The sequence below is a fragment of the Prinia subflava genome, chromosome Z (genome assembly GCF_021018805.1).
Source record: "Prinia subflava isolate CZ2003 ecotype Zambia chromosome Z, Cam_Psub_1.2, whole genome shotgun sequence".
NCBI lineage: Eukaryota > Metazoa > Chordata > Aves > Passeriformes > Cisticolidae > Prinia > Prinia subflava.
In genome coordinates, this window is record NC_086283.1 from 90,849,306 (window position 1) to 90,876,586 (window position 27,281).

The 27,281-nt window shown below is 41.0% G+C and overlaps 1 protein-coding gene across 1 annotated transcript; it reads left to right on the forward strand.

Annotated features, from left to right (window-relative positions):
- Positions 1 to 732: 732 nt before the first annotated feature.
- On the forward strand, positions 733 to 24,688 carry DDX4 (DEAD-box helicase 4). The gene is made up of 18 exons (XM_063422307.1): positions 733 to 1,072; positions 1,538 to 1,601; positions 1,872 to 1,940; positions 3,367 to 3,444; positions 7,120 to 7,200; positions 8,167 to 8,244; positions 8,453 to 8,533; positions 8,878 to 8,958; positions 10,554 to 10,696; positions 11,690 to 11,842; positions 13,120 to 13,274; positions 15,744 to 15,873; positions 16,822 to 16,988; positions 20,097 to 20,242; positions 21,112 to 21,211; positions 22,312 to 22,582; positions 22,738 to 22,815; positions 24,583 to 24,688. The coding sequence occupies exons 1-18, from the start codon at positions 1,010 to 1,012 to the stop codon at positions 24,661 to 24,663; spliced, it is 2,019 nt and encodes a 672-aa protein (XP_063278377.1). The 5' UTR covers positions 733 to 1,009; the 3' UTR covers positions 24,664 to 24,688.
- Positions 24,689 to 27,281: the final 2,593 nt, after the last annotated feature.

A 27,281-nucleotide genomic window follows, 5' to 3' on the forward strand; every position in this document is an offset into this window, starting at 1 on the left:
CATTAAAGTTCTTGAACAGACACAATTTGTCAGATTGTTTTTATGATGAGGAAAGTCTGTTGAACATGGTGGAACAGGTTTTAATGAGTTTTACTGTGTTTATGAAATGACATAGGACATTCCATAAAGTTTTCAGGAATAAGCATTGCTATGTTATCTCAGCATGAGATAAGGGAGAGGTAGAGAGAAGACAGACACTGCACTGCTAGCTTGGAAACCCAAGCTGGAGTGCCTGACTACTTGCTGCTAATTTTACAATTAGATGAAAATTAATCTCCTCCACTCCAGCATCACATCCTGAGCCAGGAATTCAGCTACCTTTCTTATCTCTGACAAGCCTGGTACAACAAAAAACAGCAGGAAAGACGTCTCCTTGAGTTGTCCAGGAGGATTAATTTTGCTTCGTTTCGTTTTTTAAACATGTAGCTTGTTTAATACAACTTTTTAATCTTTTTGCTGTTGCTGTTGCTTTTAAACTCCGTCAAAAGCACGTGTCCCGCCGGGTATGACTCTAATACCCGGAGCAGGTGTGCGCAATGAGCCTCCCTCGCCCCGCCGCCGCCTCAGCGCCTTCCCGCGCAGCGCCCGCACGTGACGGGGCCGGGGCGCGCCCGCGGACGCCGGCCGCGCTGCGCGCCCATTGGCTGCCGGGCGCGGCACGTGACGCAGCGGCACGTGTTGCTGCGCTGAGGGCTGTCGGCGGTAGGCTCCATTTTCTTTCGGCGCGCAGTTTTGGGGAGCGTGGGAAGGAGGTAGGAGCGGGGCTGCGCGCTGCTCTGAGGGAAGGGAGTGCCTTTCCGCGGGAGGACTCCCACCTCCTCCATCCGCACCGGCGCAGCGCCCGGGTCGGGCGCGCTCACCCCCGCCCGCAGGCATCGCCGGCCCGCCGTGTCAGCGAGCCTCGGTACCGGGCGCCATTTTCTCTTCTTTCGCGGTACTCTCCGGAGCCTGCCGAGAGGCCGCTGCTGATGTGTTCTGTCTCCTGCAAGCAGGTTTGGCAGGGCACAGCATGATTGAAGAAGACTGGAATGTGGAGATAGGGGATGAGGCGTTACTCCCATCCCTTGAGAAGGTATTGAGTGGGGGGGACAGGTATGGCGATGGAGTGTGTTTGCTTTTCCCTTTCCTTCTTCCACCTGCTATCCCTGTAACTCGAGCGGCTGCTGGGCAGTTGTATTCCTTGTTCCCGCGATTTTTGGAAATACGGTAGGCAGCCACAGGAGTTCACTGTTACTGAAAAGTTTTTCTCTGTACTAGCAATTTACTTGCTGCTGTTAAGCTGTTACTGATTGTTGTGTGCTTAAGTGGGCTGGACATGTCAGCTGTGTATAATGTGATATTTAGTAACATTCAGCGGCAAACAGTATGGCATTTAGTATTCTGAAATGCAGTAAACTGAAGCAAACAGAAAACATGAGACTATTTCAGAAGATGCAGGAGGCATCTTCTTTCAAGTGCATGACTTAGTAGCCGTGTTTGTATTTATGTACTTTGCCAGGCCTAAAGTCATCGTGATGTACTTTTTTTCTTTTTGTAGGTTAGCTTGCTTGAAAGACCAAATGACCCCTCATCTGTGTTCAGTCCAAGTGTAGACTCATTTGGTATGTGAAAGGCACTTTTGACTTTACTGCTGTTTGGAAGAGTTGGTCCCTTGAGCATTGTACAAGATAAAAGGAAAATACAATATTATTGTGGCATTTTCATGGGACCGCCATGGAATAGCAGCATCAAATTATATAGAGAACATAATGAGTAGACTTTCCTTTTTACTGTCAATGCTTCCTTGTTTACTGCCATTATATAGTAATATATAATTGCTACTGAGTCAAAGATAGCTTTGAATTTTAACTTAATTCTGTTTTTAATTATAGGCGCTGATGGATTTGTGAACACACAGCATCAGTCAGTGAATAGTTTTGGTAGAGGAAGGAATTTTGCAGGTAAAGGTAACTTCCAGCAGCGGTTGTATTTCTGATGGCTAGTTGTATACCATACATTAAATTTTGCCATGCACTACTTTCAATCAGGCAGGTTCAGCTCCATGAAAGTAGAACTCCATCATGCATGACTATGGCTTGGGAAGTCAAAAACCATCAGTCCAAATGCCCTCCTCTTCCTCCCTCTTCTCTGGCTTTGTATGCTGAACTTGATGCCACATGGGATGGGATCAGCCTTCCTGGCTCTGTCCCATCTGTCTTGTGCTCCCTCACCTCCCCTGCTGGTGGGGTGGAGTGAGGAGTGAGCACTGCTCAGCACTAACTAAAAAATCAGGACATCCAGAGCACAGCCCTGTGCCAGCTGCAATGAGGGGAATTGACTCTATCCTAGTCAAACACTGCACAGTTTATTCTTTGAAAAAAAAAGGATACCATTTCTGCATCATTTCTCTTGAACTCTATTACACTGGGTGAATGCTAGGCTTATTTGGTGTAGGGCACTGATGACAAGCAGTTTTGCTGTAAACTTGCCAGCAGCAGTTATGAAGTAACTTACAAGCTGTATCTAAGGTCTGTTGTATTTATGGATACTTAAGATACTGTCATTTGCATATGAGCCCTCAAGATACAATTTTTATATCTTTAACTGATGTGGAAAAACCACACGCACTGACCTACTGGTATACACATCAAGCTTTGGTGGAGAAGAAGCCACAGTTGCTGTGCTAGGAGAACTTAATGGTGTCCTGTACCAGATGATGCTGTTTGTTGTTAAAATATGAGAGAACAGGTGTTCAGCTGAAGAATAAGGACTGAGAAGTAAATTGTGATCTAAGCTGATTGTTTGGACCTTAGAGAACACATGAAACTTAGGTCTAAAATGAGGAATACCTTGTTTATGCATATGACTTACGTTTATCCATATGCATGTGTTTCCTTTCCCTTCCCATCAGGAGAGTGACTAAGGAAAGGGATTAGAAATAAAAATACGCTATATACATCTCACTGCCAGCTGAATAAGCAATTCAGCTGGCAGTGAGATGCCCCCTTATTCTTTAGTACCAGTTAAGAAAACTGTGAAGGGGCAAATGCTCAGTTGACCTTGAAGAGTTGATTTGTGTCCTTACTGAAGAGTTGAAATTAGTGGCCTGATTAGCATACAAACATGTAAAGTCAAATACTTTAAGATTCAATGTTTGATTTACTTCTTGACATTGTACAGGAGAGCAGTACTGTTTTCTGTCAGACTTCCGGCAAAAAGTACTTCCTATCTTAATTTTCTTTGTATGTTTAGGCAAAACACTCAGTTATGTAGTAAGCTTCTTGTGAAGTCATTAAATAAGGACTGAGAAGAACAATTACCAGATGTAAGGTGCTTGGCCTGCACATGAAAATTAGGCAAACTTCAGTGTTTGTGTGCTGTCTGCAGGTTTTCAAGAAGGAAATGGAGAAGATGCCATTACACAAAGCAGAGGGCTTAAAGGATTTCGTGGTGGCTTTGGACAAGGTGAGAGTTCAGTTTGATGGTTTGGGCTTGTGTTCATACCGAGTGGTTTATATGGGTACAGCATGTGTTTGATCTTCCTGGATTTGCTTGTTCCGAGAGCTACCATGGAGAACTGAGAACTCCTTCTGCAGGTTGTGTTCTTCAGCTGTGTTGTGGAATATGAAAGGTGTCTTTAAAGAATGAGTATTACTGGGTATAATACAGTATAGTTTGGAGTTAATGAAGAAGTTGTTGGGACTGTTGCTTTGTAGATTTGTTGGAGTGAATAGTAGTGGTTTTAGTTTTAGTATTTAATTATACTAATGTGCATATGATTTAGAAGAACTGATCCAGCAGTCCCCCCTCACCCCCCCATGCCAGCCATTCAGACAAGCGAGGGGCAGTGTTTGTTTGGGCTGTTTGCATGCGATTTGAAATGCTCTAGGAGCACTAGTGCCCAGGAGTGGGCAAACTGGGGTGTGGCCCCTCGGAGGGTGTGGCAAGGCAAGTAAAAGAAGTGGGGAAATGGGCATGGCAGTGAGGTTGTGGCACCACAGGGACTGGCATTCCAGTTTGTGTGCCAGGTCGTGCAGGTAGGGCACAGCCTTCTTCGTGGTGTGAAAAACGCTTGTGGGGTTTTTCTTGGTTTTTTTGTCATCCCCCTCCCCACCCTCAATTTGCTGGATCCAGTACTGTCTACAAAAAAGGCATCAATAGTGATTGCTGCTTCTGCTGCCAGCAAGGGTTTGCTAACCCAAACAAAACTCCCCCAAGAGGGAAGCAGGTGTGCAGGCCACTGGCTGCAGGGAGTGTCTGAGCCTGGTGTTAGTTCCAGAGGACGATGCAAAAAAACCTGCTTATGGTGTAAGGAGGTGAGTGATTTGCTTTGTCTGGGGGCAGAGCTTAAAGAAGAGGTGGAAAGGCTCGGGATTATTAGAAGAATCAAAAGAGATGGGAGGAGTGACACCCTTCCAACTCGGAGAGAAGCTGAGCAGATGTCAGAGGAGCCTGACCCTCTTGCCATCGGGCAGAGGGATGGGAATGGAAACAAGCCCCTTCTTTAGGAGGTAAAAAAACTCCCAGTCTCATTACCTTCCCAGGTGCCCTTAGAGAATAGTTATGAGACCCTGGATCCAGAGGGTCAGGCAGATGATATTAAAGGAAAAAAAAAATCCATCTGGAGGATCTTCCAGTTGCACTTACTCTGTCAGATGGATTACAGCCTCAGGTATTAAGAAAGGAAGGGTGACTAGTGGATGACTCCCTTCTGGGGGCCCTGCATGTTGACTGGACCCACCCCACAGGGAAGTCTGCTGCCTCCTTGGGGTCCAGCTACACGATACCACTAAGAGGCTCCCTGAACTAATTTAGCCCTCTGATTATTACCCATTTGTGGTTGTCTGGGTTTGCAGTGGTGAGGTTGACAAGAAGGGCACTAGTGCAATTTAAAGGGACTTCAAAACTCTGAGACAGTTGGTTCAGGGGACAGGAGCACAGGTGATGTTCTGCTCAGTTCCTTCAGTAGCAGAGATGAATGATGAGGGAAACAGGAGAACCCATGTTATCAATAACTGGCTGAAGGACTGGTGCCACCAGTGAATTTTGGGTTTGCTGATCATGGGGCAGTTTTCATAGCTGCAGGCCTGTTTGATTCAGGTAGGCTCCGTCTGACAAAGATTCTAGGCCAGAGTTGGTTGGGCTGATTGAGAGGGCTTAAAGTAGGTTTGAAGGAGGAAGGGGATGAAACCAGGCTTTCTGGAGTGGAGGCTAAGGGTGGTAAGCCAGAGTCAGCAGTGAAAGCCCAGCTGAAGTACATGTGCACAAATGCATGCAGCACGGGTAACAAGAGGAGCTAGAAGCCATTGTACAGAAGAAAACTATGATGTAGTAGCCATCATGGAAATGTGGTGGGATGACTCACACGTCTGTAGTGCTGCAGTGAATGTCTGTGTGCTCTTCAGAAGGGACAGGTAAGGGAGGAGAGGTGGAGGGGTCACTTTAGTATATTAGGGAGGCTCTCAGCAGTATAGAGCTTACAATGAATGAGGATGAGGTTGAGTGCCTATGGGCAGGGATCAGCAAAGGGCCAACAAGGCTGACATCCTGGTGGGTGTCTAACAGACCATCTAACCAGGATGAAGAGATAGATGAATTATTCTGTGAACAGCTGGAGGTTGTTTCAAGATCACCAGCCCTTGTTCACACAGGAGACTCTAACCTACCAAGTAATCTGCTGGGATCTCAACACAGTGGAGAAGATGCAGTCTGTGAGGGTCTTGGAGTGTATGGAGGACAGCTGCTTGTTGCATCTGGGGAGCTAGAGGCCTATCAGCCTTGCCCAGCAAGATTATGGAACAGATCATCTTGAGTGTGATCACATGGCACATACGGTACAACCGAAGGATCAGACCCAGCCAGCATGGGTTTTGGAGGGACGTGTCTTGCCTGACCAGTACCATGTTCCTCTATGACCAAGTAACCCACCTGGTGGATGAGGGGAATGCTGTGAATGTTGTCTGCCTGGAGTTCAGTAAAGCCTTTGGCACTGTCTTCCATAGCATATGCCTGGAAAAGCTGACAGCCTATGGCTTGGACCACATGCTGGGTTAAGAACTGGCTGGACAGCTGGGCATGGAGAGTTGTGAATGGTGCTGCATCCAGCTGGTGACCAGTCACTCATGGTGTCCCTCAGGGATCTGTGTTTGGCCCAGTCCTGTTTAATGTCTTTACTGATGATCTGGATGAGGAGATGAAGTCTACCATTAGCAAATTTGCAGATGACCCTAAGTTGGATATGTGTGTTGGTTGATCTGTTGGAGTGCAGGAAGGCACTGCAGAGGGACCTGAAAGGACTGGATCAATTGGCTGAATCCAGTGATACGAGGTCTAACAGGTCCAAGTGCTGGGTCCTGCCTTTGGGTCACATCAGTGCCCTGCAGCGCTGCAGGCTGAGGCACAGTGGCTGGACAGCAGACAGGCAGAAAGAGACCTGGGGGTACTGGTTGACAGCCAGCTGAACATGAAGTAGTGTGGTCAAGAAGACTAGTGGCATCCTGGTCTGGATCAGCAATGGTGTGGCCAGCAGGGCCGGGACAATGATTGTCCCCCATACTTGACACTGCTGAGGCTGCACCTTGAGGGCTGTGTCCAGTTCTGGGCCCCTCAGTTTAGGAAGGACCTTGAGATGCTGGAGCGAGTCCAGGGAAGGCCAGCAGGGCTGGTGAGGGGTCTGGGTCACAGGTCCTGTAGGGAGGAACAGCTGAGGGAGCTGGGGGTGTTTAGCCTGAAGAAAAGGAGGCTCAGAGGACTTTTATCAGTCTCAACAACTGCTTGAAAGGAGATTGTGAAAGGAGACAGGTGGGGATCAGCCTGTGTTCCCAGGCAACTGGTGACTGAGATGAGGAAATAGTCTTAAGGTGCACCAGGGGAGGTTTAAGCTGGAAATCACCAAAATGTTTTTCAGAGAAAGGGTGATTAGGGGTTGAAATGGGCTGCCCAGAGAGATAGTGGAGTTACTGTCCCTGGAGGTGTTTAGGAAAAGCCTGGACGTGGTGCTTAGTGCCATGGTTTAGTTGATGAGGTTGTGTTCAGTCGTAGGTTGAACTTGATATATCATCTCAAAGGTCTTTTCCAACCTAGTTGATTCTGTGATTTCTGTAATCTTGCACCCTATATGCACTACACTGTCTGTTACAGGTACTAGAAATGGACAAAGGGGAATGCCTCAGTCTGGAACTCTCAACTTTAGAGAAAGAGGAACTCTCGCAGATGGTGCAGGTGAGACTTTATAGTAGTGGGGATGAACTGTATACATTTCCTCATTGATGAGTTATGGCAGTGTAGCTAATTGTTAGCTTGCTTGGGACTTTGAGCAGCCTGAATATAGTGGGTGGCAGCCCTGTCCATAGCAGGGAAATTGTAACTTGGTGACCTTTAAGGTCCCTACCAACCCAAACCATTCTATCATTACTATGTATTCAAAAGTGCTCCTTGATATCTGAAGAACAATTGATTTGACTCTGGTTTTGGTTCAAATAATGGTTTTTAGTAAGCGTTACAGAGGCATCATGCTCATTGAGGACATAAATGGCATCCTTAATACATGATAGCAATTCTTTTCTATTAAAAAACAAGTCACTGTTTTACAAAACCAGCAGAATTTTTATTCTTTCAAAAAATTAAGACCACTTTCCCACCTTTTGGACTGAATTCCATTATGGTAGGTGAATGCAAGACTTGTTTGACTAAGCAAGACAGTAGCACTTCGATGCAGGGCACTGATGACAGGCAGTTTTGCTGTAGACTCTCCAGCAGCAATTGTGAAGTAGTGTGCAGACTGTACTTAAGGTCTGTTGTATTTATGGATACTTAGGATACTGTCATTTGCATGTCAGCCTTTAAGATGTAGTTTTTATTTGTTGATCTGGAAAAACCAAACTGACTGATATAGTGGTACAAACCAGGTATTGGTGAAGGGGAAGCCACAGATGCTGTTTTAGGAGAACCTCTTGGTGTCCTGTACCAGATGACACTCTCTGTTTTTACAGTTTGACAGAACAACTGAATGCTTTCTGGCAAAAATTATCTCTTGTATTCATTTTTTCATATATTCAGGAAAATCACTTTGTTGTATTGTACTTTTTATATGAAGAAAATAAGGACTTGGAACAATAACTACCAGATGTAAGGTGCTTCACCTGCACATGAAAATTAGGCAAACTTCAGTGTTTGTGCTGTCTGCAGGTTTTCAAGAAGGAAACGGAGAAGATGCCATTACACAAAGCAGAGGGTTTAAAGGATTTTGTGCTGGCTTTGGACGAGGTGAGAACAAGTTGTTTTTGTTGACTGGTTTGGGTGATGCCAGCATACACTGGTCCTTCTTTCTGGCTTTGCCCATTCCCTGAGAACTAGCAGTCAAGAATGAAAGCTTTGAAATGGCTTCTTTTCTTCAGTCAGATAAAAGGCACTTGATCTGCTCACACAGAAGTGGGCAGATTGAGTTACTGTGTGCTGTGCTGTGTTACTGCAGGTTTTCAAGAACAAAACACTGTAGATGGTGCCAGTGCACAAAGCAGAGGGCTTAAAGGATTTCGTGGTGGCTTTGGACAAGGTGAGAGTTCAGTTTGATGGTTTGGGCTTGTGTTCATACCGAGTGGTTTGTATGGGTACAGCATGTGTTTGATCTTCCTGGATTTGCTTGTTCCCTGAGAGCTGCCATGGAGAACTGAGAACTCCTTCTGCAGGTTGTGTTCTTCAGCTGTGTTGTGGAATATGAAAGGTGTCTTTAAAGAATGAGTATTACTGGGTATAATACAGTATAGTTTGGAGTTAATGAAGGGGTTGTTGGGACTGTTGCTTTGCAGATTTGTTGGAGTAAATAGTAGTGGCTTTGATTGTACTATTTCATGGTACTGATTTTATACCCTCTATCTGCTATGTGTCTGTTACTTACAGGTATGAGAGGTCAGCAGAGGGACTTACCTCAGTCTGGAACTCCTGGTTCTAAAGAAAGAGGAGCTCTCACAGATGGTGCAGGTGAGGGTTTTTAGTAGCAGGGGTGAACTGTGTGGATTTCCTCATTGGTGATTAATGACAAAGCAGTTCCTTCTTAATTCTGGCAGATACTGTCACAAATATTTCTCCCTATGAGGAACTTCCTGCTAATGCAAGGTATCTTGGTTGTATGCCTGTAAAATCATGTTTGTAACTCATTTGAATTTTAGTTACTGGATTTTCAAATCTGTAGTGTTACATAATCTTTGTTTCTTCGTTTTGCTGATGCTGTTTCAGTTAATGCACAGTGAAGCAGAGCTGTTAACCCCAAAACTAAAAGTAAGCCTTAAAGAACTTGCTAGATTTTGAAAGAGTCGATCCAGACTTTTACCACTCTGCCTTCTCTAAGGGGAAATATTTTATTGTTAGTGCTAATTAGTAAGGTGTGTAGTTCTGAACAGGGCGTTTTTCATGACTTAGCTTCATTTTAGTGTTGGGGTTGTTTTGTTGTTTGCTAGGGATTTTTCTGCCATAATCTGCTGTATTCTTTTGCCACTGATGCTACTGTACCTGGCTACGTATATGTTGCTCTACCTAGAGTATAGTAGTATATTATTCACAGAAGTACCACAATTCAAATTAGGAGTGAGATTAAAACACTGTAGATGGTCAGTGGGTGGCTGCTGTAAGAACATTTTGTGTGACACTCATAAAAGAACTTTTCATTGTAGGAAAGACAGCTAAGTATTTTTTTACTCAGAGGGTGAATTGCAGTGAAGCACTGGAGCAGGCTGACCAGAGAGCTTGTGGCTACCTCATCCCTGGAAGTGTTTGAGGCTGCCACATTCAGTTTGACATGGACCAGCATGGTCTGGTGGATGATGTCCATCCTGAGGCACAGGGGTTGGAAATGGATGATCTTCAGGGTTCCTTCCAACTCAAACCATTCCGTGATCCAGTGATTAGTATGCATGTTCAGAAGTGATACTTAATATCTGTAGAGCAGTTGATTTGACTGAGTCTCTGACTCAGTTCAACTCAATTTTTTCAGATTTTTTGTTCAAATAATAGTTTTTAGGAATTGAAGTCTTTATAGAGGCAACGTGCTAGTCCATATAGTGGCCATAGCTGCCTCCTTAACCAGAACAGTAATTCCTTTTTCATGACTATAGTGTAAAGTATTAATTAGTATGTTAACAACTGTTCTGGAATTTGGTATGCAGCAGTTGCATCTATCTGTGTGGAATTTCATGTGGAAAGAGAATTCTTCAGAAAGAGTAATTTATTGTGTGGGATGCATGTCCTTCCTTGTGTCGTAAGAGCATGTGTCTGCCCAGATGAGCCTAAAGAAGAGCCTAATTTAATTTTTGTGAGTACCTTGAAAGTGGGATCGTTGAGTGAATGTAAGACGTGAATGCTTTACAAGTCTGAATTCATATGGAGGTAAATTTTAGGTGTTGTAAGATCAAATTAAGTCCTGGTAGAAAGAATGTGTGGAATTTTGTGCTTTTGTGAAGAACAGAGGGAAATCCAGATGACATCTCACTGGACTTAGCTTCGGTAGCTTCATACTTCAAAGAGTTTTATTTTAACTTCTCTTTACATTGTTTGTGAACTTAAGTGTTTATGTTCTTAAGGTCCAAAGGTGACTTACGTGCCCCCTCCTCCACCTGATGATGAACAAGCCATCTTTGCACGTTACCAGACAGGAATGAATTTTGACAAGTATGATGAAAACATTGTTGAAGTGTCAGGACTGGACCCTCCAGCAGCATTAATGGTTAGTGAAGTGGTTATTCTCACATTTTATGTGAAGCATTATTTACAAGGATGTGTAGTAGGGTCAATGTTTCTAGCTAATGAAAATATTAATAAAAAACACTGAATCTTGCAGGTCGTGTGATGTTGAAAGGAGGTGCTCCCCATTTGAAAGATAAAAGTTTGAATTCACAATAACTAACAAACTACATAAATGATCCAGAGAAGTAATATTGTATGTAGAGGAAAAATAGTCATTAAATTGTGGAAGAATACCAATTTAAGTATTGACAGAATTAAGTCTTTGGCAGCAGTTTCTGGGCAGGCTGGTATAGTTACCTTATTGAGGTAAATTACAGAGGGATCTTCAAAAATGTGAGTGAATACCTGTTGAGGTAGGATTTGTTTGGACAGGGAGGTGTTTTAAAGTAATTTCTAGCCCTGTTCTTTGTGGTTGCAGTTCATTATTTAACATATAACTTTGTTTTTTATCTCCAATGGGTGGCCAGTTTTGAAAAAGAAAAAAGCTCTTTCTAGGGAAAAGAATGAGAAGTGCAGAGGGGTTAGTAGCACCTCCTAACAGGTCCCTATTAGGAATGTTATTTTAGCTACCCTTACTGGTTTTAGCACAGAGACCTTGTGTAGCTCCTGTGTGAAATGAAACTAAAGAGTTTCAGGTTTTTTTCATAGCATGCTGTGTGAGTTTACGTGCTTGAATACAGGTATATGGCTTACGAGTAATTTTCTCTTGAAAATAAGACCAATTGAAAACGTTCAAAGCGTTCACTGTCCCTACAGATAATGTTATTTGAATGGCATGAGCAGATTCTAGACACCTTTGGGGCTTTTACCTTTAGGAGCCTTGGCAACCTGAACGACTGGTGAGACTACCTCTAAAGTTAGAGTTAACACTCTTTATTGTTTGGATGTCTGTATCCTACAGTTGGCATTTTGGGTTTTAAACTTCTACCTTCTGTGATTGTGTAATTACTGTTAATAATTTTTTCTCTTACAGAGTTTTGCGGACACTAACATGTGTCGTACTTTAACTGTGAACATTGCTAAAGCTGGATACTCTAAACCTACTCCAGTGCAGAAGTACAGCATTCCTATTATACTGGCAGGACGGGATTTAATGGCATGTGCCCAGACAGGATCGGGAAAAACTGTAAGCATTTTGTGCAGTATTTATTCTACTGAAAGTGTGTGACTGTGAGCTTCTAGGGGGATGCCTCACTCTTCCCCATGTCACATGCTTGACTGCTTGTTGTCCAGTAATTTCACTTACACAGGAGTGGCAGGTGTCAGGCACAGATATGAATGATAGGGTTTTCACATTTTGGGCTTTATTCTTTATTTCAGTAATCCAGTGTCTTGATACAGCAGGCCAGCCTTCAAAGATACAGGTGTGGATTCAGAAGTATGGGCAGGCAGTCCTAGAAGCTGCTGATGACAGGACTCAGCAGTTGAAAGTAGTTTTGTTTTGTGTTTGTTTGGTTTTTTGTTAATTTTTTTTCCATTGTGTGTGTATGAGTTTTGTGTGTTTTGGTTTTTTGGTTTTTTTGGGGGTTGGTTGGTTGGGGGTTTTTTGTTTTGTTTGTTTTTCCAAACTTAAGCCAGAGTGTAACTGTGTTGTGCAGGTTTGTCATACTTGGTTTGATGAAGTCTGATCTGCACCAATCTTGGTTTTAGGTCATTCACTTCTAACCATGGAACACTCTTTAAGAGTTGATACAGAGTTGAAAATGGTCTCAGCTTTTTAAACTGTCAGTGTACTAAAACCTAACCACTGACAGCTGGTGGATGGGTACGTTCAGTTGTAAGGTGTAGGTTTTTGCTGTTTAGTGTGGAATCTTAGTTTTATTTTAATGTAGCTTAGTAGTTACTTCTTTTGAAAGACCTCTTCTATTTGCAGAAGCCTGTGCTCTAAACATTCTGAATGCTTTCAAGACTGCTGTACAGATTTAGATTTGTGGGTATCTAGTCTTACGTTGAAGTAAGTGTGCTGGTGTGGTGCAGCTGTGTTACAAACTGATCTGCCATTCTACTTGTCTGTAGAATGTTGTACACAGTTATTTTACAGACCTACTGATGATAACCTATAGCTTTTAAGTACACATTAAGGATAGTTTTAGTCTTGGGTTATTTAATTACCAGGGTATGTAATCAGTGTATGAAACTGTATGGACAGTTAGCCACTGCATGATTGTGTTCCTGTGTTACTAGACTGTTAAGATCCTGACAGATACTTGCATACTGGTTAACAAGGAGAAAAAACTTAAATGTTCTGTTGTGCATTCAGGTCAGTCCTTCTGCTGCCTGATATCCGTGGTCATTGTGTGCACTATCATTCAAGCTTTAAGATTGATACACAGATTTTAATGTGAAAGATACAAGCTTTTAAGACGACACAGCCCAATACTGCTGTGGGTTTTTTTTCCCCAGGCAGCCTTTCTTGTACCTGTTGTGGCCCAAATGATGAGGGATGGTGTAACTGCCAGCAGCTTTAAAGAGCAGCAAGAACCGGAATGTATTATTATTGCCCCAACTAGAGAACTGGTAAATCAGATCTTCCTAGAAGCAAGAAAATTTGTGTATGGGTAAGCTTTTCCACTGTTGCCTGGTATTGATGGTTACTTTGCTTGAATCAGCAGTGCTTTTTTTCATAAATATTTGCAAATTTTTTTGTGCCAATCAAATTACAAACACTTCAGTTTAAATTATAATGAGTTCAGATTATAGGACTGGTTAGCAGGTTTCTTACTATATGACTTGGGATTTAAGTGCCTAATCTTTCTGATATTGAGGTCAGTGAGTGGATGAATGGAAGGCTTACTCTAGCTTGAAGCGGAGATAAATCCTGGGCTTATCATTGGTGAAAAAGTGAAATTTCTTTAAAAATGTATTAGGAAAATTTTCCTGTCTGACTGTCCAGGAGCCACTCTGGCAGTCACTCTGACACCACCTGGGACTTCAGCTGCTGGGACCGAAGTCCCTTTGCAGCAGGTGGCTCTAGTGAGCTGCTGGCTGCCCTGCTTGACTTCCTACACACACCACACAGAGAGTCATGAGCCTTCCTCACTGACTCGATCCCAAGTTTCCCGTAGCAGAATCTCAGACCTCTGTTTCCTTCCAGTAATTTCACTGTTTTGCAGCAATGTGTAAGAGCTCAAGTAGAGTGTTTCCTGAAGGGACCCCTGAACAAAGGAGTCATTGGGTTTTTATATGCTCACAGTATATGTACCTAATATTTTGAGGTCTTTTTACTGAGTTATTTGCTCCTACAGAGTCTGAGTGTCAGGTCCTGGCTAGTGGTGCAGGTCCTTGTGCCCTTTGTTAAGCAAAGGGTCAGCATCAGTTCATGGTCTTTTGCCTGGGCTCCAGGTATTTCTTGCCACCCAGAGATCAGTCAGCAGCTTGCACTGCAGCTGCACACTGAGCCACCTGCACTAGATGTATTCAGTATGAGGAAACTTACTAGCTTGTCTTACGTGATTTATAGTGCTTTACTTTCATCTTGGCAAAATGGAGGTGGATGTTATGGGTTTTAGTTAACTTCCAGTTACGATTTCTAATTACTCTTAAGTCCCCTGTTTTGGTCTTAAAGAGACATGTCACAGCTCAAAGAAACTCTTTGAGCTTTCAAAACAGAGCAAGAGATCTAAACTTCTCACTAAGTCCTTTAATGCTGTGTGAGAATACATTTGTATTACTTTGTCATAAATTTTTTACTAAGTAATAGGTTTTACCAGTGTACAGAAGAGAAAAAATTTATGGTGTGGAACGGTTTGTTAATGTTCGGAGAAATGGAGAACATCGTCGCTGCAGAATCTGGCAGGATAGATCACACTTGCCTTTGTTCAAGTAGACTTACACTTGGAGGCTGTCTGTCTTCAGGAAGAATGATCATGTTTGCATATCTATGTACTAAATATGTTACTAAGAACAGCTCCTTAATCTCTGTTAAACTGTTACAATTTTGTAGCTGATTCTGTTCATTATGCTGTTTCAAATGATTTTGCTATAAAATAACATTTGAGTCTAGAAAGTTTCTCTTACAGCTGGCCTGTAGTAAAAATGAGAACGAGTTAAACAGAATCAGGATGTGAATCTGTGGTGTCTAGAGAAGAGAGCATGCATATTGATCAGTTGAGATTTATGATCTTAGGCTCTTGGATTTAATTTGCAAGTAGGAGTATGAAATACGCATGTATACTAATAGTGGATAAATACTGAAATTGTAGGATTCCAGAGGGAATTTTTATTCTTGAATAAAGCTTTCTGAAAAGTTTTCATTAACTTTTGTAAAAATTTACCAGGTTTATCTTATCACCATTGTTGTATGTGAAGCTGAACTAGTATTGTCAGTAAAAGACCATATGAATTTGGGTGTGAAAATACTTATTACATGCATGTAAAAACCTTAGTAGAAGGTTATAAAGATGAGCTTGTAAACGTGCTTCAGAGCTGTGTAAGGTAGTTCTTCCTTAGAGAAGTGATTTTCTATGGAAGAGTATCTGATGTAGCTCTGCTTGGCAGATGTAACAGAAAAGCTTGGTAGGAAGAACACTGAGTAGTCTTTGAGTGGATTTGCTGTCTAATTGTTGGCCCATATGGCCAGTGTGATAAGCTGCTTTATAAAGATGCTATGTGTTATTTATTATTTTGCCGTTTTAAGGTCTCCAAAGATTACTTCTGAAGCTCTAGAGACATATATAGTGGTGATTCTGCTTCTTCTGAGGATGATGTATAAAAGACAAAGTCTTTTGGCAGTTAGGGTGTTTTTCTGTTTTAACTGTTACTATTAGTAGGTCTCAGTTAAAGAGGGGAGATTGCAGGTGAAATCAAGTGTTTGTTCCTAGCAAGTGACTTGGGGAGCCTCTGTTGTGTAGAGTGAGGGGGAGCTTCAGGTTTACTTTAGGTAAGTTTCTGGTTTTGAGCTGTATGCTGAGGGAGTTAAACCACTCTTGGACTGATTTGTAGTAGATCTGATTATTTTTGTGCACTTTCATGAAACAATACTGTTTGCATACTTAAGCAAGTAATCCAAACCTTTTTCTACATAATAGAACTTATATAAGGCCTGTTGTGATCTATGGAGGTACACAAACAGACTATTCGATTCGTCAAGTAAAGCAAGGCTGTAACATACTGTGTGCCACTCCAGGAAGGCTTCTAGACATCATTGGAAGAGGAAAGGTAGGATCTTAACACTTCATCTGAATTCCATGAGTATTCTTACCTAAAAGATGAATGCTATTTTTCATTTGTTAAAATTAGCAGAAGCAGAGATTGGTTTTCAATACCTCTATCACTGTGCTGCCTTTGTGCAGGCACTGAAATACAAGTGAGGTTTTCTTAGACTGTCTAAATTTGGTGAGGTTTTTGAAAGAGTCTAGATCTCTTCCGTTCCTCTCGAGAGAGCTGGATAATACCAATCTAAATCAAAGTGGCTGCAGTCATCATGGCAATAAAATTTTATATCTTAAATACCTGGAATACCTTCACTTGGTTTTTGTGGCATATTCCTCTACTGATCTTCACTTGATGTTTGTTTTGCTATAATGGCTTTTTATCTGTCTGCACTATATTTTCATACTGATCCAAAATACAAAAATCTCCGGGTTATATAATACTATATTTGAGTTTTTATATTCCCCTGTCATTATAAATTTGTATTGAAATTTTACGTGTTAGAGTGGTGATATTCACTGAACAAAGAAAGTTGTCAAGCTTTTAGTCAAAAGTTACAGTCTTCGTCAGTAACAGTGAAGTTTTAATATTCTTAATAATGCTTTCTGACTTTTCTTTTTCAGAAAAAAAGTTATTTTTTGAGTCTGTTTAAGGGTTATGAGAGAATCTTTCTAAAACTCAAGGCATAACTCCAAAACGGATGGGCTGAATTATAGCTGGTCTCTATGCTCTGTGTGTTTCCATTGCTGAACCAAGTTATGAAGCACTATGGTGTGTGAATTTTTACAGATTAAGAGGCTAAGTAGAGGTTGAGATGTAAACAAATCATAATATTTTTGCATTTTATTAACGTGAAAGAAATAAATAAAAGGTGAATTTTGGCAATTAGGGTGTTTTGCAAGTGCATACTTCCAGTGAACCAATGGTGTTTTTCTTTGACTGAAATACTTGCAGATTGGTTTGCATAGTGTGAAATACTTGGTGCTAGATGAAGCAGACCGCATGCTGGATATGGGTTTTGGTGCAGATATGAAGAGGTTGGTCTCTTTCCCAGACATGCCACCAAAAGACAAGCGCCAAACACTAATGTTTAGTGCCACTTTTCCTGAAGAAGTTCAGAGGTGAGTAGAATAAAAATAGAAATATGTCTGAAGATGTACTTGCATAGAACTAAGTATCTGAAGAGTTAAAAACACTCCTTATTTTTAAGAGCTTGAAAATACTGAAAGCTATGATATTAATATTCATTGCTTAATTTAAGCAGGGACTCTAAAACATTAACTACTTAATTTTGGTGGAGACTCCTAAGCAATTTAGAAAGTTGTCTGAAGGCTGTTAAATTCTACTTCTACAGAAGTCCTCATGTTTCCCGTGTTGGTTTCTTGTTCCTTCCCCACAAGCTCAGAACCAGTGATGTTGCTTATAACACTGTCGTTGGCTAATGAGATGTACCAATTATTGCTCAATTTACCAACGTTTATGATATGCAATTCTTACATGGATAATTGGTGTTTATTTTCAGTAGTTTTAAAGCTTCTGCAAATGTGTTTACAATACATCTTACACATTTACTACTCATTACCATTAAAGTTCCTCTCACTTAAAGGAATAGATTGTAAGTGTGGTTGCTGACTAACAACAAAACAACTAATTCCCTACAGGCAGTTGGAAACTTTATTAGCATTTCTTCTTTTTTTTCAAGACAACAGCATCTAAATACTCACTGTAGAATCAGAAGAGTCTCTAAACGTCAGCTGGAGCAGTGCAAATAATTTTGTTGACTTTTTTGGTAGGGATACAGCTAGAAACAATGTTGGTAATTCAGTCAGTCAAATCTTGACAACTTCATTTGGTCTCAGAAAGTCTGAAACCTCTTTTTTTGAGGCAGAGAGAAAATACTTTTCAGTAGTTCACTGTCCTGAATGACGAGGGGAATGGGCTTCTATCTCCTGTTTAGCCAGGTAGTGCTGACCACTGATGTGGAAGTGTATCACCTTTCTTAAAGTGGGACTCACCTGTTGTAACTTCAGCTCCTTGTCAAGACTTCTTTCATAGAGTTCTTTGTATGAAAATATAATCTTGTAGTGAGCTAAAAATGACTTTATTTGCTCAGCTGGTAATCAAGCATCCAGATGATACCATACACAGGTGTAGGTGGTGTTCATTCCATGTGTTTACCTGTTTCTGCAGGAATGTGGTCTCACTTCTCAGTGTATGCTGGGAAAAGACCAGGCATGTGTATCTCCCTGTAAGACACACAGCGTGCTCTGATTTGCACAGGTGTTGTGTTTGAAAGAAGAATCTCTGTCCCTTTAGGTCTGTTTTTATAATTGTGGTTTTGCTTGTGCTTTTGCTGTGTATTTTTCTCGCATACTGGGGGATGAGTTGAAAGTATTGTAACTACCAGCATGTGAAAGGAGGTTCCTTGAGCTATTACAGATGTTTACTATCTGCTTCTGCTTGATGAAAAAACCCCAACAGATCTGCCTTTCTGCTGTCAGTCGTGCAGGATTTACAAGTGCTGGTGGAAGACTTTAGAAACCTGACTGCTTGGATCATTGTTTGGAAGTGCATAATAACACTATAGTCCCAGAAGCATTTAGGTTAGATTAAGCTGATTAAGTCTAACCGTTAACCCAGCCCCAGCAAGTGAACCACTAAACCAATGCCCCAAGTGCCACATATGGGTATCTTTGAAGTACCTCCTGGGCTGGTGATTCCACTGCTTTCCAGGCCTGCCTGGTACAATGCTTGAAAACTCCTTCAGTGAAGACTTCTTTCTTAGTAGCTGGTCTAAGCTTCCCCTGCTGCAGCTTTGAGGCAGTTTCCTTTTGCTATTGTTCTTGTAACATTTTGAAATTGAAATGCCTAAAGATAACGTTCACATTTTAGAGTGTGAAAACTCTTATTTTCTGGAGTCACTTCATTCTTGGATTTAATGCTTTTCTGGTGCTGAAGTCAGGAAAGCTAATGGTTTCCCCATACTCTGCTGCCAGGAGAGCTTTAAACAATATACTGTTTTGGTAGTATTGGACACAAAGGTGCTTTGTTTGGACCTGTTGGGTTCAAATCGTCCTGCACTTCTGTTCAGTGAATATAATCAGATTTAGTTTTAACTTAACATTTGGTTTTATACTTGAACTTGTTTCTGCTGTTATATAGATCTTTGATCTGATAGTTGAAGCTCTTTCTGTACATGTGAGTTGAGAGAACCATGCATTTTTCTAGTTGACTGAAGAACTTCAGTTTAGCATTTGAAGCTTCATATGTTCCAAAAGGCTGTGGTTTAATCCCAGCTGACAACTAAGAACTGTACAGCTGCTCACCATGCAAGGCTACTTCAGGATCTCCCTGAAGCCTTCTCTTCCCGAGGCTGAACAACCCCACCTCTTGTAAGCCTGTCTTCATGGGAGAGGTGTTCCTGCTTTGTTACCAGAGTGGTTAGTGGCCTCCATGAACTCATTCCAGCAGATCCACTTCTTTCTTATACTGGGGATCCCAGAGCTGAACACAGGTGGGGTCTCACAATATCAGAGCTAAGGGGCAGAATCCCCTCCCTTGCCCTGCCAGCCGCACTGCTTTGGGTGCACCTCAGGGTACAGTTGGCTTTCTGGGCTGCAAGTGCACCTTGCTAGGCTGTGTCCAGCCTCTCATCCACCAGCACTCCCAGGTCTTGCTCTCCAAGTCTAATCTGGATCCATTCTCTGTCCAGCCTGTATTTGTCCTGTCCTATCAGCCTCTGTTAAAGGTTTTTCTCTGTCTTTTTTGTAAACCCCTTTTAGGTACTGGAAGGCTGCAGTAAGGTGATTCCGGGCTTAATAAGCCCCATTCCTCAACTTTCTCAGCTTGTCTTTAGATGAGAGGGGCTGCATCTCTGTGATCTTCATTGTGGCTCTTTGGATCTTCTCTGACATGTTTGTCTTCTGCTGAGGATGCCATAGCTGGATGCAGTACTCCAGCTGAGCTGTTACAAACGCAGACGCAGAGTCCTTTGACCTGCTGGTCACACTTCATGCAGCCCAGAATGTGTTTTGTGTGCTGGACCCAAACCGTGCAGACTCTTCTGGCTTTTTAAAAAATGTATATAAGACTACTCATATTGTTCTTCACAAAATGGAGGATAAAAATATTTGTTGAAAGTGTTGCTTAAGCGTAAATGAAAATGCATGCTTTTAAAGGAAAAATAATTACATAATGTTTCAAATTGCTCAATTATGTCTCTTTTTTAGGCTAGCTGGTGAATTTTTGAAAACCGATTTTTTATTTGTTGTTGTCGGACATGTGGGTGGAGCATGCAGTGATGTTCAGCAAAATATTCTTCAAGTTTCTCAGTGTTTCAAGAGGGATAAACTGATAGAAATTCTGCACAGCATAGGTAACTTCACTCAATGCCAGTTGTTCGCCAGGGAAGTCAAAATTGCTTGGTTTTAAACTTGTGTTTAAAAGGTCATGGCTGTATGATTTTATTGTGTTACATACTTCACAAGGCTAATGATGAAGCTTGAAGCAAAACTTAGAGAGCTGTGGGTTTTTAGGCATATTTGTATAGGGGTATTTCATAGAGTAGGTTAGTTTGGGTTGGAAGGGACTTGTAAGTATCATTGACTCTAGTCCAATGCCCAGTATTTTCCAATTATTCATCTCTGTTTAAAGTACTAGCACTCTGTACTAGTACTCTGTTTAAACCTTCCTAGATGGCTTTCCACTTTATATGGCCACTTAAAATACTTCAGCATCTGGGGCTATTATCTCAAGATTACAGGTGTATTAAAATAATTGTGTGAATGTTTGGGCCTGTATTTTGTTAGTCTGGGATTTTTCCATGCTTGTTTTGTATGTCTTAAATTTTAATGCTGAAGACTGAATGTAAGTTTGGAATTAAAAAATGGTCTATGGAATCTTGTTGTTCTGTGCTCAAGATAATGTGCTGCTTTGAGCCACATGCTGTAGAAAGGGAATGCATGCCTGTCACAGGGAACAGTGTTTGTTTCTGCCTTTTATTGAGGAGAAAAACAATGTATGTGTCTTAACTCAGTTTCTATATTGATATAGAAACTGATAGATTAAATTCAATTAGCTCAGAATACGCAAGAAATTACAGTCATACTTTAAAGACTATTCAAAATGTATTAGGTGCCTGTAAATGTGTCTGTATTAGGTGTTAATACAGATAAATGCCACTTTAAATAGTGAACATGTGTCATGTTTCAAACTGCAGTGACTTTAAACTTCTGTTCAACATAGGTAATGAACGAACCCTGGTCTTTGTGGACACAAAGAAAAAGGCAGACTTCATTGCATGCTTTCTTTGTCAAGAAAACATACCAGCCACTAGTATCCATGGGTAAGTATTTTTAAATGAAAGTCACCTGTGTTTTGTAAGAAGCTTTTATTGAGAATGCATGTTTGGCCATATCTGTGCAGTTTAGCTTGCCATGTCTTCTGACAGACACTGGAATATGGAGGGTGAGGAAGGGCTAAAATGGTCTTAGCATGCAGGTGCAGGATGTTTGTGTATATCCTGTGGCTGTTGGGTTTGTAGGTGTGTGAAAGCCACTTAGCTTTTGAGAAGATCTAGCCTTCCATTCCTGGCGAGCCTGAATTGCTAATTCACAACCCCCTTGTGTTAGGAGGAGGTTCTTAATAGGTTTCTGTGGAATTGCTATATTGTAAATTGAAGCATATGTAGAGTAACTGGTTGAATGGAAGCTGTTAAACTGCCATGAATGTTACTGGTTTCTGATTCATTTTACCTTTTTGAGTTGAAGGATAGTTACTATTCTCTGGAGTAGTGGTCATACCAGGCTTCTCTACATAACCCATGTTAAGCGCCTAAAGAGCACTGTTTAGCTTTCTGATTTGTTTTCTTATTAGGACAATAAAGAACATGAGTGAAATTCTGACCCACTGTAGTTCAGTACTGGATAATCTGTAAATGTTCTTCAAACATGGGAACAAAGCAAATCTAGTTTTCTTGTCATGATTATGCACAGAAGACAAGTTCTGTACTGTTGACTGGCCAGGTTTTTCAGTGTATCTGAAAAATGGCCTGTGTAGGAGTCTGTGTAGACTTTGTCTTTGCTATTCTGTCTCTGCTACAAAGCTGTAGGAAAAGCATTTGTAGTCAATTAAACAAGTGGATTTTCTTAGAGAGGCAGTGAGTTTAATGCATAATTATCTCCAGCTCTTTTAGAAAAACTCAATTTCTCCAGAGACTTAACAGTTGCTCTGTTTTGCTGCCCCTTAGTTAAAAATTCATAAAACCTGAACAGGGCAGCGTATGACTTGTTTGGGTCTTTTTTTGTTTTGCATCCATTGTTGTTTCCCCGCCCCCCCACCCCACCCCCCAAGAGCTTCTCTCCATGAAATGTGGCATTTAAATTGTGTCTTAAATAATACTGTAGATTATAGAGACATCCAGTCTAACTCTTGTTTTTTTTACAGAGATAGAGAACAGAGAGAGAGAGAAATAGCTCTTCGGGATTTTCGTTCTGGAAAATGTCCAGTTCTTGTGGCAACCTCGGTGGCAGCAAGAGGTCTGGACATTGAAAGCGTTCAGCATGTTATTAATTTTGATCTTCCTTCCACCATTGAAGAGTATGTACACCGAATTGGGCGAACTGGTCGTTGTGGAAATACAGGGAAAGCTGTTGGCTTCTTTGATAACAATTCAGATGGTCATCTTGCACAACCTCTAATTAAAGTGCTTTCAGATGTAAGTTTCAAATCTTAGTGCTTAGCTTTTTCTGTTCTTTAAGATTTCATGTGAATGTACTGAGCAACTGTGACATTTTTGGCACAGTTATGGAACTCCTAGTCTGAATTGGTAAAGCAGTCAAAATCTCTGAATTGATCTTCCTAATTGCATAGGCTCAGCAGGAAGTGCCTGTTTGGCTGACAGAAGTTGCTTTTGATGCTGAAGGACGACTCCCAGTTAATACCCAAAAGGTAAGTCTGGAAATTAACTGTGATAGTCTTGAGTATTAGAACTTTGTCTCAGTTTAAAACTGTCTTTAGTGGCATATATCCAGAGTAATGCCATTGAAGCTGTTCTGACTGTAATTGTGTCCCTTTTCTTAGTTGTGCATCTTCAAGGAATTCAGTATTCCTGAAACTTATTTCAGACAAGTTGCTTGACTTGGGCTCTTAGAGTGTGGCCCCTTATTAGCTGTTACAGTCTTGATCTATAAAGTGAGGATTCCATGGGGAGAAAACATTCATGCAAACATACACAGGAGCTGTAGTTCAGAAATTTCTCTGCTGCACATAGTTGCAGGGAGCAAATAGTTGCTGATTATACAGTTAGTGCTTGTTAGAATCATGCAGTCAAGCAATTCAATTAACTGAAAACTTCAGCTAATTACAGTTAGATAAATGCCCTGGTCTGGGTACATGTCTAAATTCTTAATGTCTCTGATAAGGAGAAGCCTTTTAATCTCTTACTCTTGCTAATTTTAGGGTTTAAATTCTGTGCTTTCTCCTGTTTAAATTTCTGTGCATACTCCTGTATGAAAGCCTTTCTTTAATTTCTTGATTCCATAAGAACTTTATGGGAACATCTCAGTTGCTTCCAAATCTTACAAATGTACTTTCTTTCAGGCTGTAGTAGAAATAATTACTTTCAGTGCTTACACAATTGTCTGCAGCTTCAGTTTAAGCTCTGACCTTCCTTTCAGTAATTATCTTTTCCTGTACCATAGTTATTGAAAGCGTTGGGTGGTTTGGATGTTTTTACCTGGCTGCCTAGGCCCCTTACTAGATCTGAATCATCACTTCCTTCTCAAACTTGCAGCCTCACAGCTGTTGTGCATGTTTGCACAAACCTTTTCTTACAGACTGATTCTTGACTCAGTGGATCTTTGTTCTGTATTCCAGGACACTTTATTTTTGCTTTTTTACTAGATTGCTTTCAGAGGTGGATCTGACTAGATTGCTTCCAAATGCACATCCCCAGCCTTTGTGTAGTGTCTCCCAGAATTTCATGAAATCCATAATTTCTAGGTCCAAGTCTGTCCATGTCCTTTACAACCTGTGAGTTACTAAATCCGACTGTGACTCTTTATCCAGAATAAAATACATTTTCATGTGAAATCTGTCTTCTTGCATTGGGAATTATACCCTTAATATCACATAAATACAGTGCACGAGCTCTTTGAGTTGTAGATTGTGAGTTTCTCATTATTATGAGACTTTCTCATGTCAGTCTGACAGAAACTCTTCATTTGTAATCAGGCCATTTTTTCATGAAAAGGCCATTTGATAATCAAATAATGCATTTTAAAGAGGAATCTGTTGGATGATTATTTTGAGGCAATTTTAGAGATTACTGAGCTTTATTCTTTTTCCAAAGGAAAAAGATTTTATGGGGAAGGTAATGCAGACAGTCATTCTTACGTATGTAGTGGAGAAGGAAGGTTTTCTTCATACAGTTGTATGAACTGATTTGTGTTGGGTAAGAAAAGAAGTAGGAACGTGAACTCTGGGAAGTGTTACTCCCACACGTGATAAAATCTGAGGTTGATTAAATTGTGGTTTAAATTTCACACCAGGGTCAGAAAACTTTGTGTATAGGAGATTAATGATGAAAACTTCCTGAGTGTTCAGATTACACCGAGATAGATACATGCAGAAAGATACAGTTATTTTTTGCTGATTTAACCATTACGTGATTGAAAGTGTTAATAATTCTAAACTAGGACCTTTTGTGTTTCCTAGAATTACAGAGGCAGAAGCAACATGAATGCAGGAGAAGTAAAGATGGAGTGTTCTGCGAGAGAAATTGAGTCATGGGATTAAACTATACCAGACTAGTTTATACTCTGTTGTGCTGTAAGTGAAATGTTGCATGAGAAGATAATCCTGTGAAATCCTAGTTTGGGAAGGAGCTTTATGTAAGGGTTCACCTAAACTTTGTTCCTTCTTTTGTAACATGTCAGTTAAAAAGTTTGAATCTTGTGTTATGATGATTTAAGGATCTGTTAAACAGCTCTTAAGCAGTTAATAAAAGTTTGAGAAGTGCACTTTGATTGTTGCCTCTGTATCAGGTATATGTCATTGCAGTTTCATGATCTGGTATTACTTTGACATGTGTGGAACATACACATCTGCATGTGGAACTAAAGGTCAGTGGCTACATACACAACTTAGTGAAAGTACATGTTTTTATAGAGCCATCTTCAGAGAAGGATGGAGCTTTGTGTTGCATCTAGTACAATGTTTTCAGCTTTGAATAACATAAACACACTTCCACTATCTCTTCTGGAAAAGTTTGTTTTAGAACAAGCTTGGTGCCTTATATCCAGAAATTTTACCAGGCTTGCTGTAGGAGGTAAGCAGTCACTGACAATTCTAGATTTCTGTGAAGTTGCTTTTTCAGTGATTTTTTTTTTTCCTTTTCAATACAATATGCTACAAAGATGCATACCATTGGGTGCCCAAGGAAAAGGGCAGGGCCATTACATTTTGTAGTATCTTGCACAGTGGAATAAGCTTTCAGGCTTCTCATAGTTCGTATTTAGCACACAGTGCTGAGCACTATGTCCTGCAGTGTCTTTCCACTAAATCCAGGGAAATATACTTGCTACATCTGCTTATAGAACTGGAGTCTTAGTACCCTGGTGAGTGAGGGCAATACTAAGGAATCTCTCATTGTCGAAAAGTGGGCTGTCATTCTTCGCATGAATATCTTCACAAAACTATTTACTTAAATATCTACTTAGAGAAATACTGTTATTTTTGTAGACTGTAATTTTACTGCTATTGCATCTCAAAAGTAGAGGATGTATTTAAGCATGATGTTAATAATTCAGTGTAAAATACTCCGGGCAGTATGACTCGTTTTCCTGAGAAGCATCCTTGAAGATACGGCATCCATTCTGAATCCCAGGTAAATTGAGGGTGCTTTTGATGTCTGAATGCAGTAAGTATGAGTGAACTGTAACTGCTGGAGGAAGCTGTTAGCTGATCAAACTTGCCCATTTCTCTGAAGAGACATCAAAGAAAAGAGACACTTGTAACCTAGAGAAAACATTTGAAGGGAACTTGGGTTAGCACTGGGTGTTTTTGGCTTTGACTCCCATCATATGACTTGTGAGTTGTGGTCAGGCAACAGAGGGAGTTCTGCAATGGTTACATTTCAATAAAACAACTGTTCTGGCCCCATTCTTCATCATCATCTAGATAGAAAGATGATAAATAAATGATGGCTGTTCTAGCATAGAGCTGCAAGCTCTCATAAAGCAACGGAGCTAACAAACCAGTCTCTAGAATGGTATTGAAATAACAGAGGTGAAAAGTCATGTTTACTTCTTTTTATGAGAGAGTGAGAGTTGGAAGGAGTTGGAAGTCTACTGTGAAGGAGAAATAAAACTAGGAGAAGTGAAAACTTGGAGAGCAATATTTGCATAAAGATACAATATTCAGTTGTGGTTTAAGCTTTGTGACTCTTGAAATAAATATGTAATCTGCAGGAAAATGTTTCAGTGTGATTCTCAGCTGGAGGAAAATACAAGGGGAGTTGGGGTGGGGAATGAAGTGCACTGTCAGCTGCCTGTTTAGTTTATTTTGCTCTGAAGTAATCTTACATGGATAACAAAACTTACTGGAAAATTGCATGTCAATACTTCATTCATTCAACAGAATCCTGTTGTCCTGGTGGCAAGTCAGGATAAGTGTTCTTAAAAGGTTTTGCTGAACAGATTTTAATCAACCTGAGAGCAATGTAACCACATACCTGTGATTCCATTTAGGTGATTGTACTAGCTGTAGTTCGGGCTTAACTGGGGTCGTTGAATGTTTTTTCCCCATCTTCTACCTCCAGGTTTATGTAAAGATGTTATTTGTATTGGAACTTCAAGATGATGTTGAAGGTTCTTGGCAGACTAGTGTTAAGAAATTACATCAAACCTTTCATTGAACAATGAACATGGATTTATTTAAAGTTAAATTCAGTTTTTATGGGATGTATAAAACAACACTGACAATGTGTTTTCTTTTAATTTGTGCCAGTTTGAGCACAAATTACGTCTAATTCTTGTCACTAAAGGAAAAGATAAATTAGTGTGATGGTTTTGCATGGCCTGGTTTTTGGTGGTGAGAGAGCACAGAGGTGGCTTCTGTGGGAAGCTGCTGGAAGCTTCCACCATGTCCAACAGAGCCAATCCCTCATGGCTCTGAAGATGCACGTGCTGCTGGTCAAAGCTGGGTCAATTAGAGGTGATAGTAATCCCTCTGTGACAGCAGAATTAAGAAAATCAAAAAGTGGATGAAGGTTTTTTTCCTAGTCAGAGCAGAAAGTGAGAACATGTGAGGGAAAAGAACGTGGAGACACCAAGGTCAGTAGAGAAGGAGGGGCAGGAGCTGCTCCAGGCCCCAGAGCTGAGATTCCTCTGCAGGCCATGGTGAGACCATGGTGG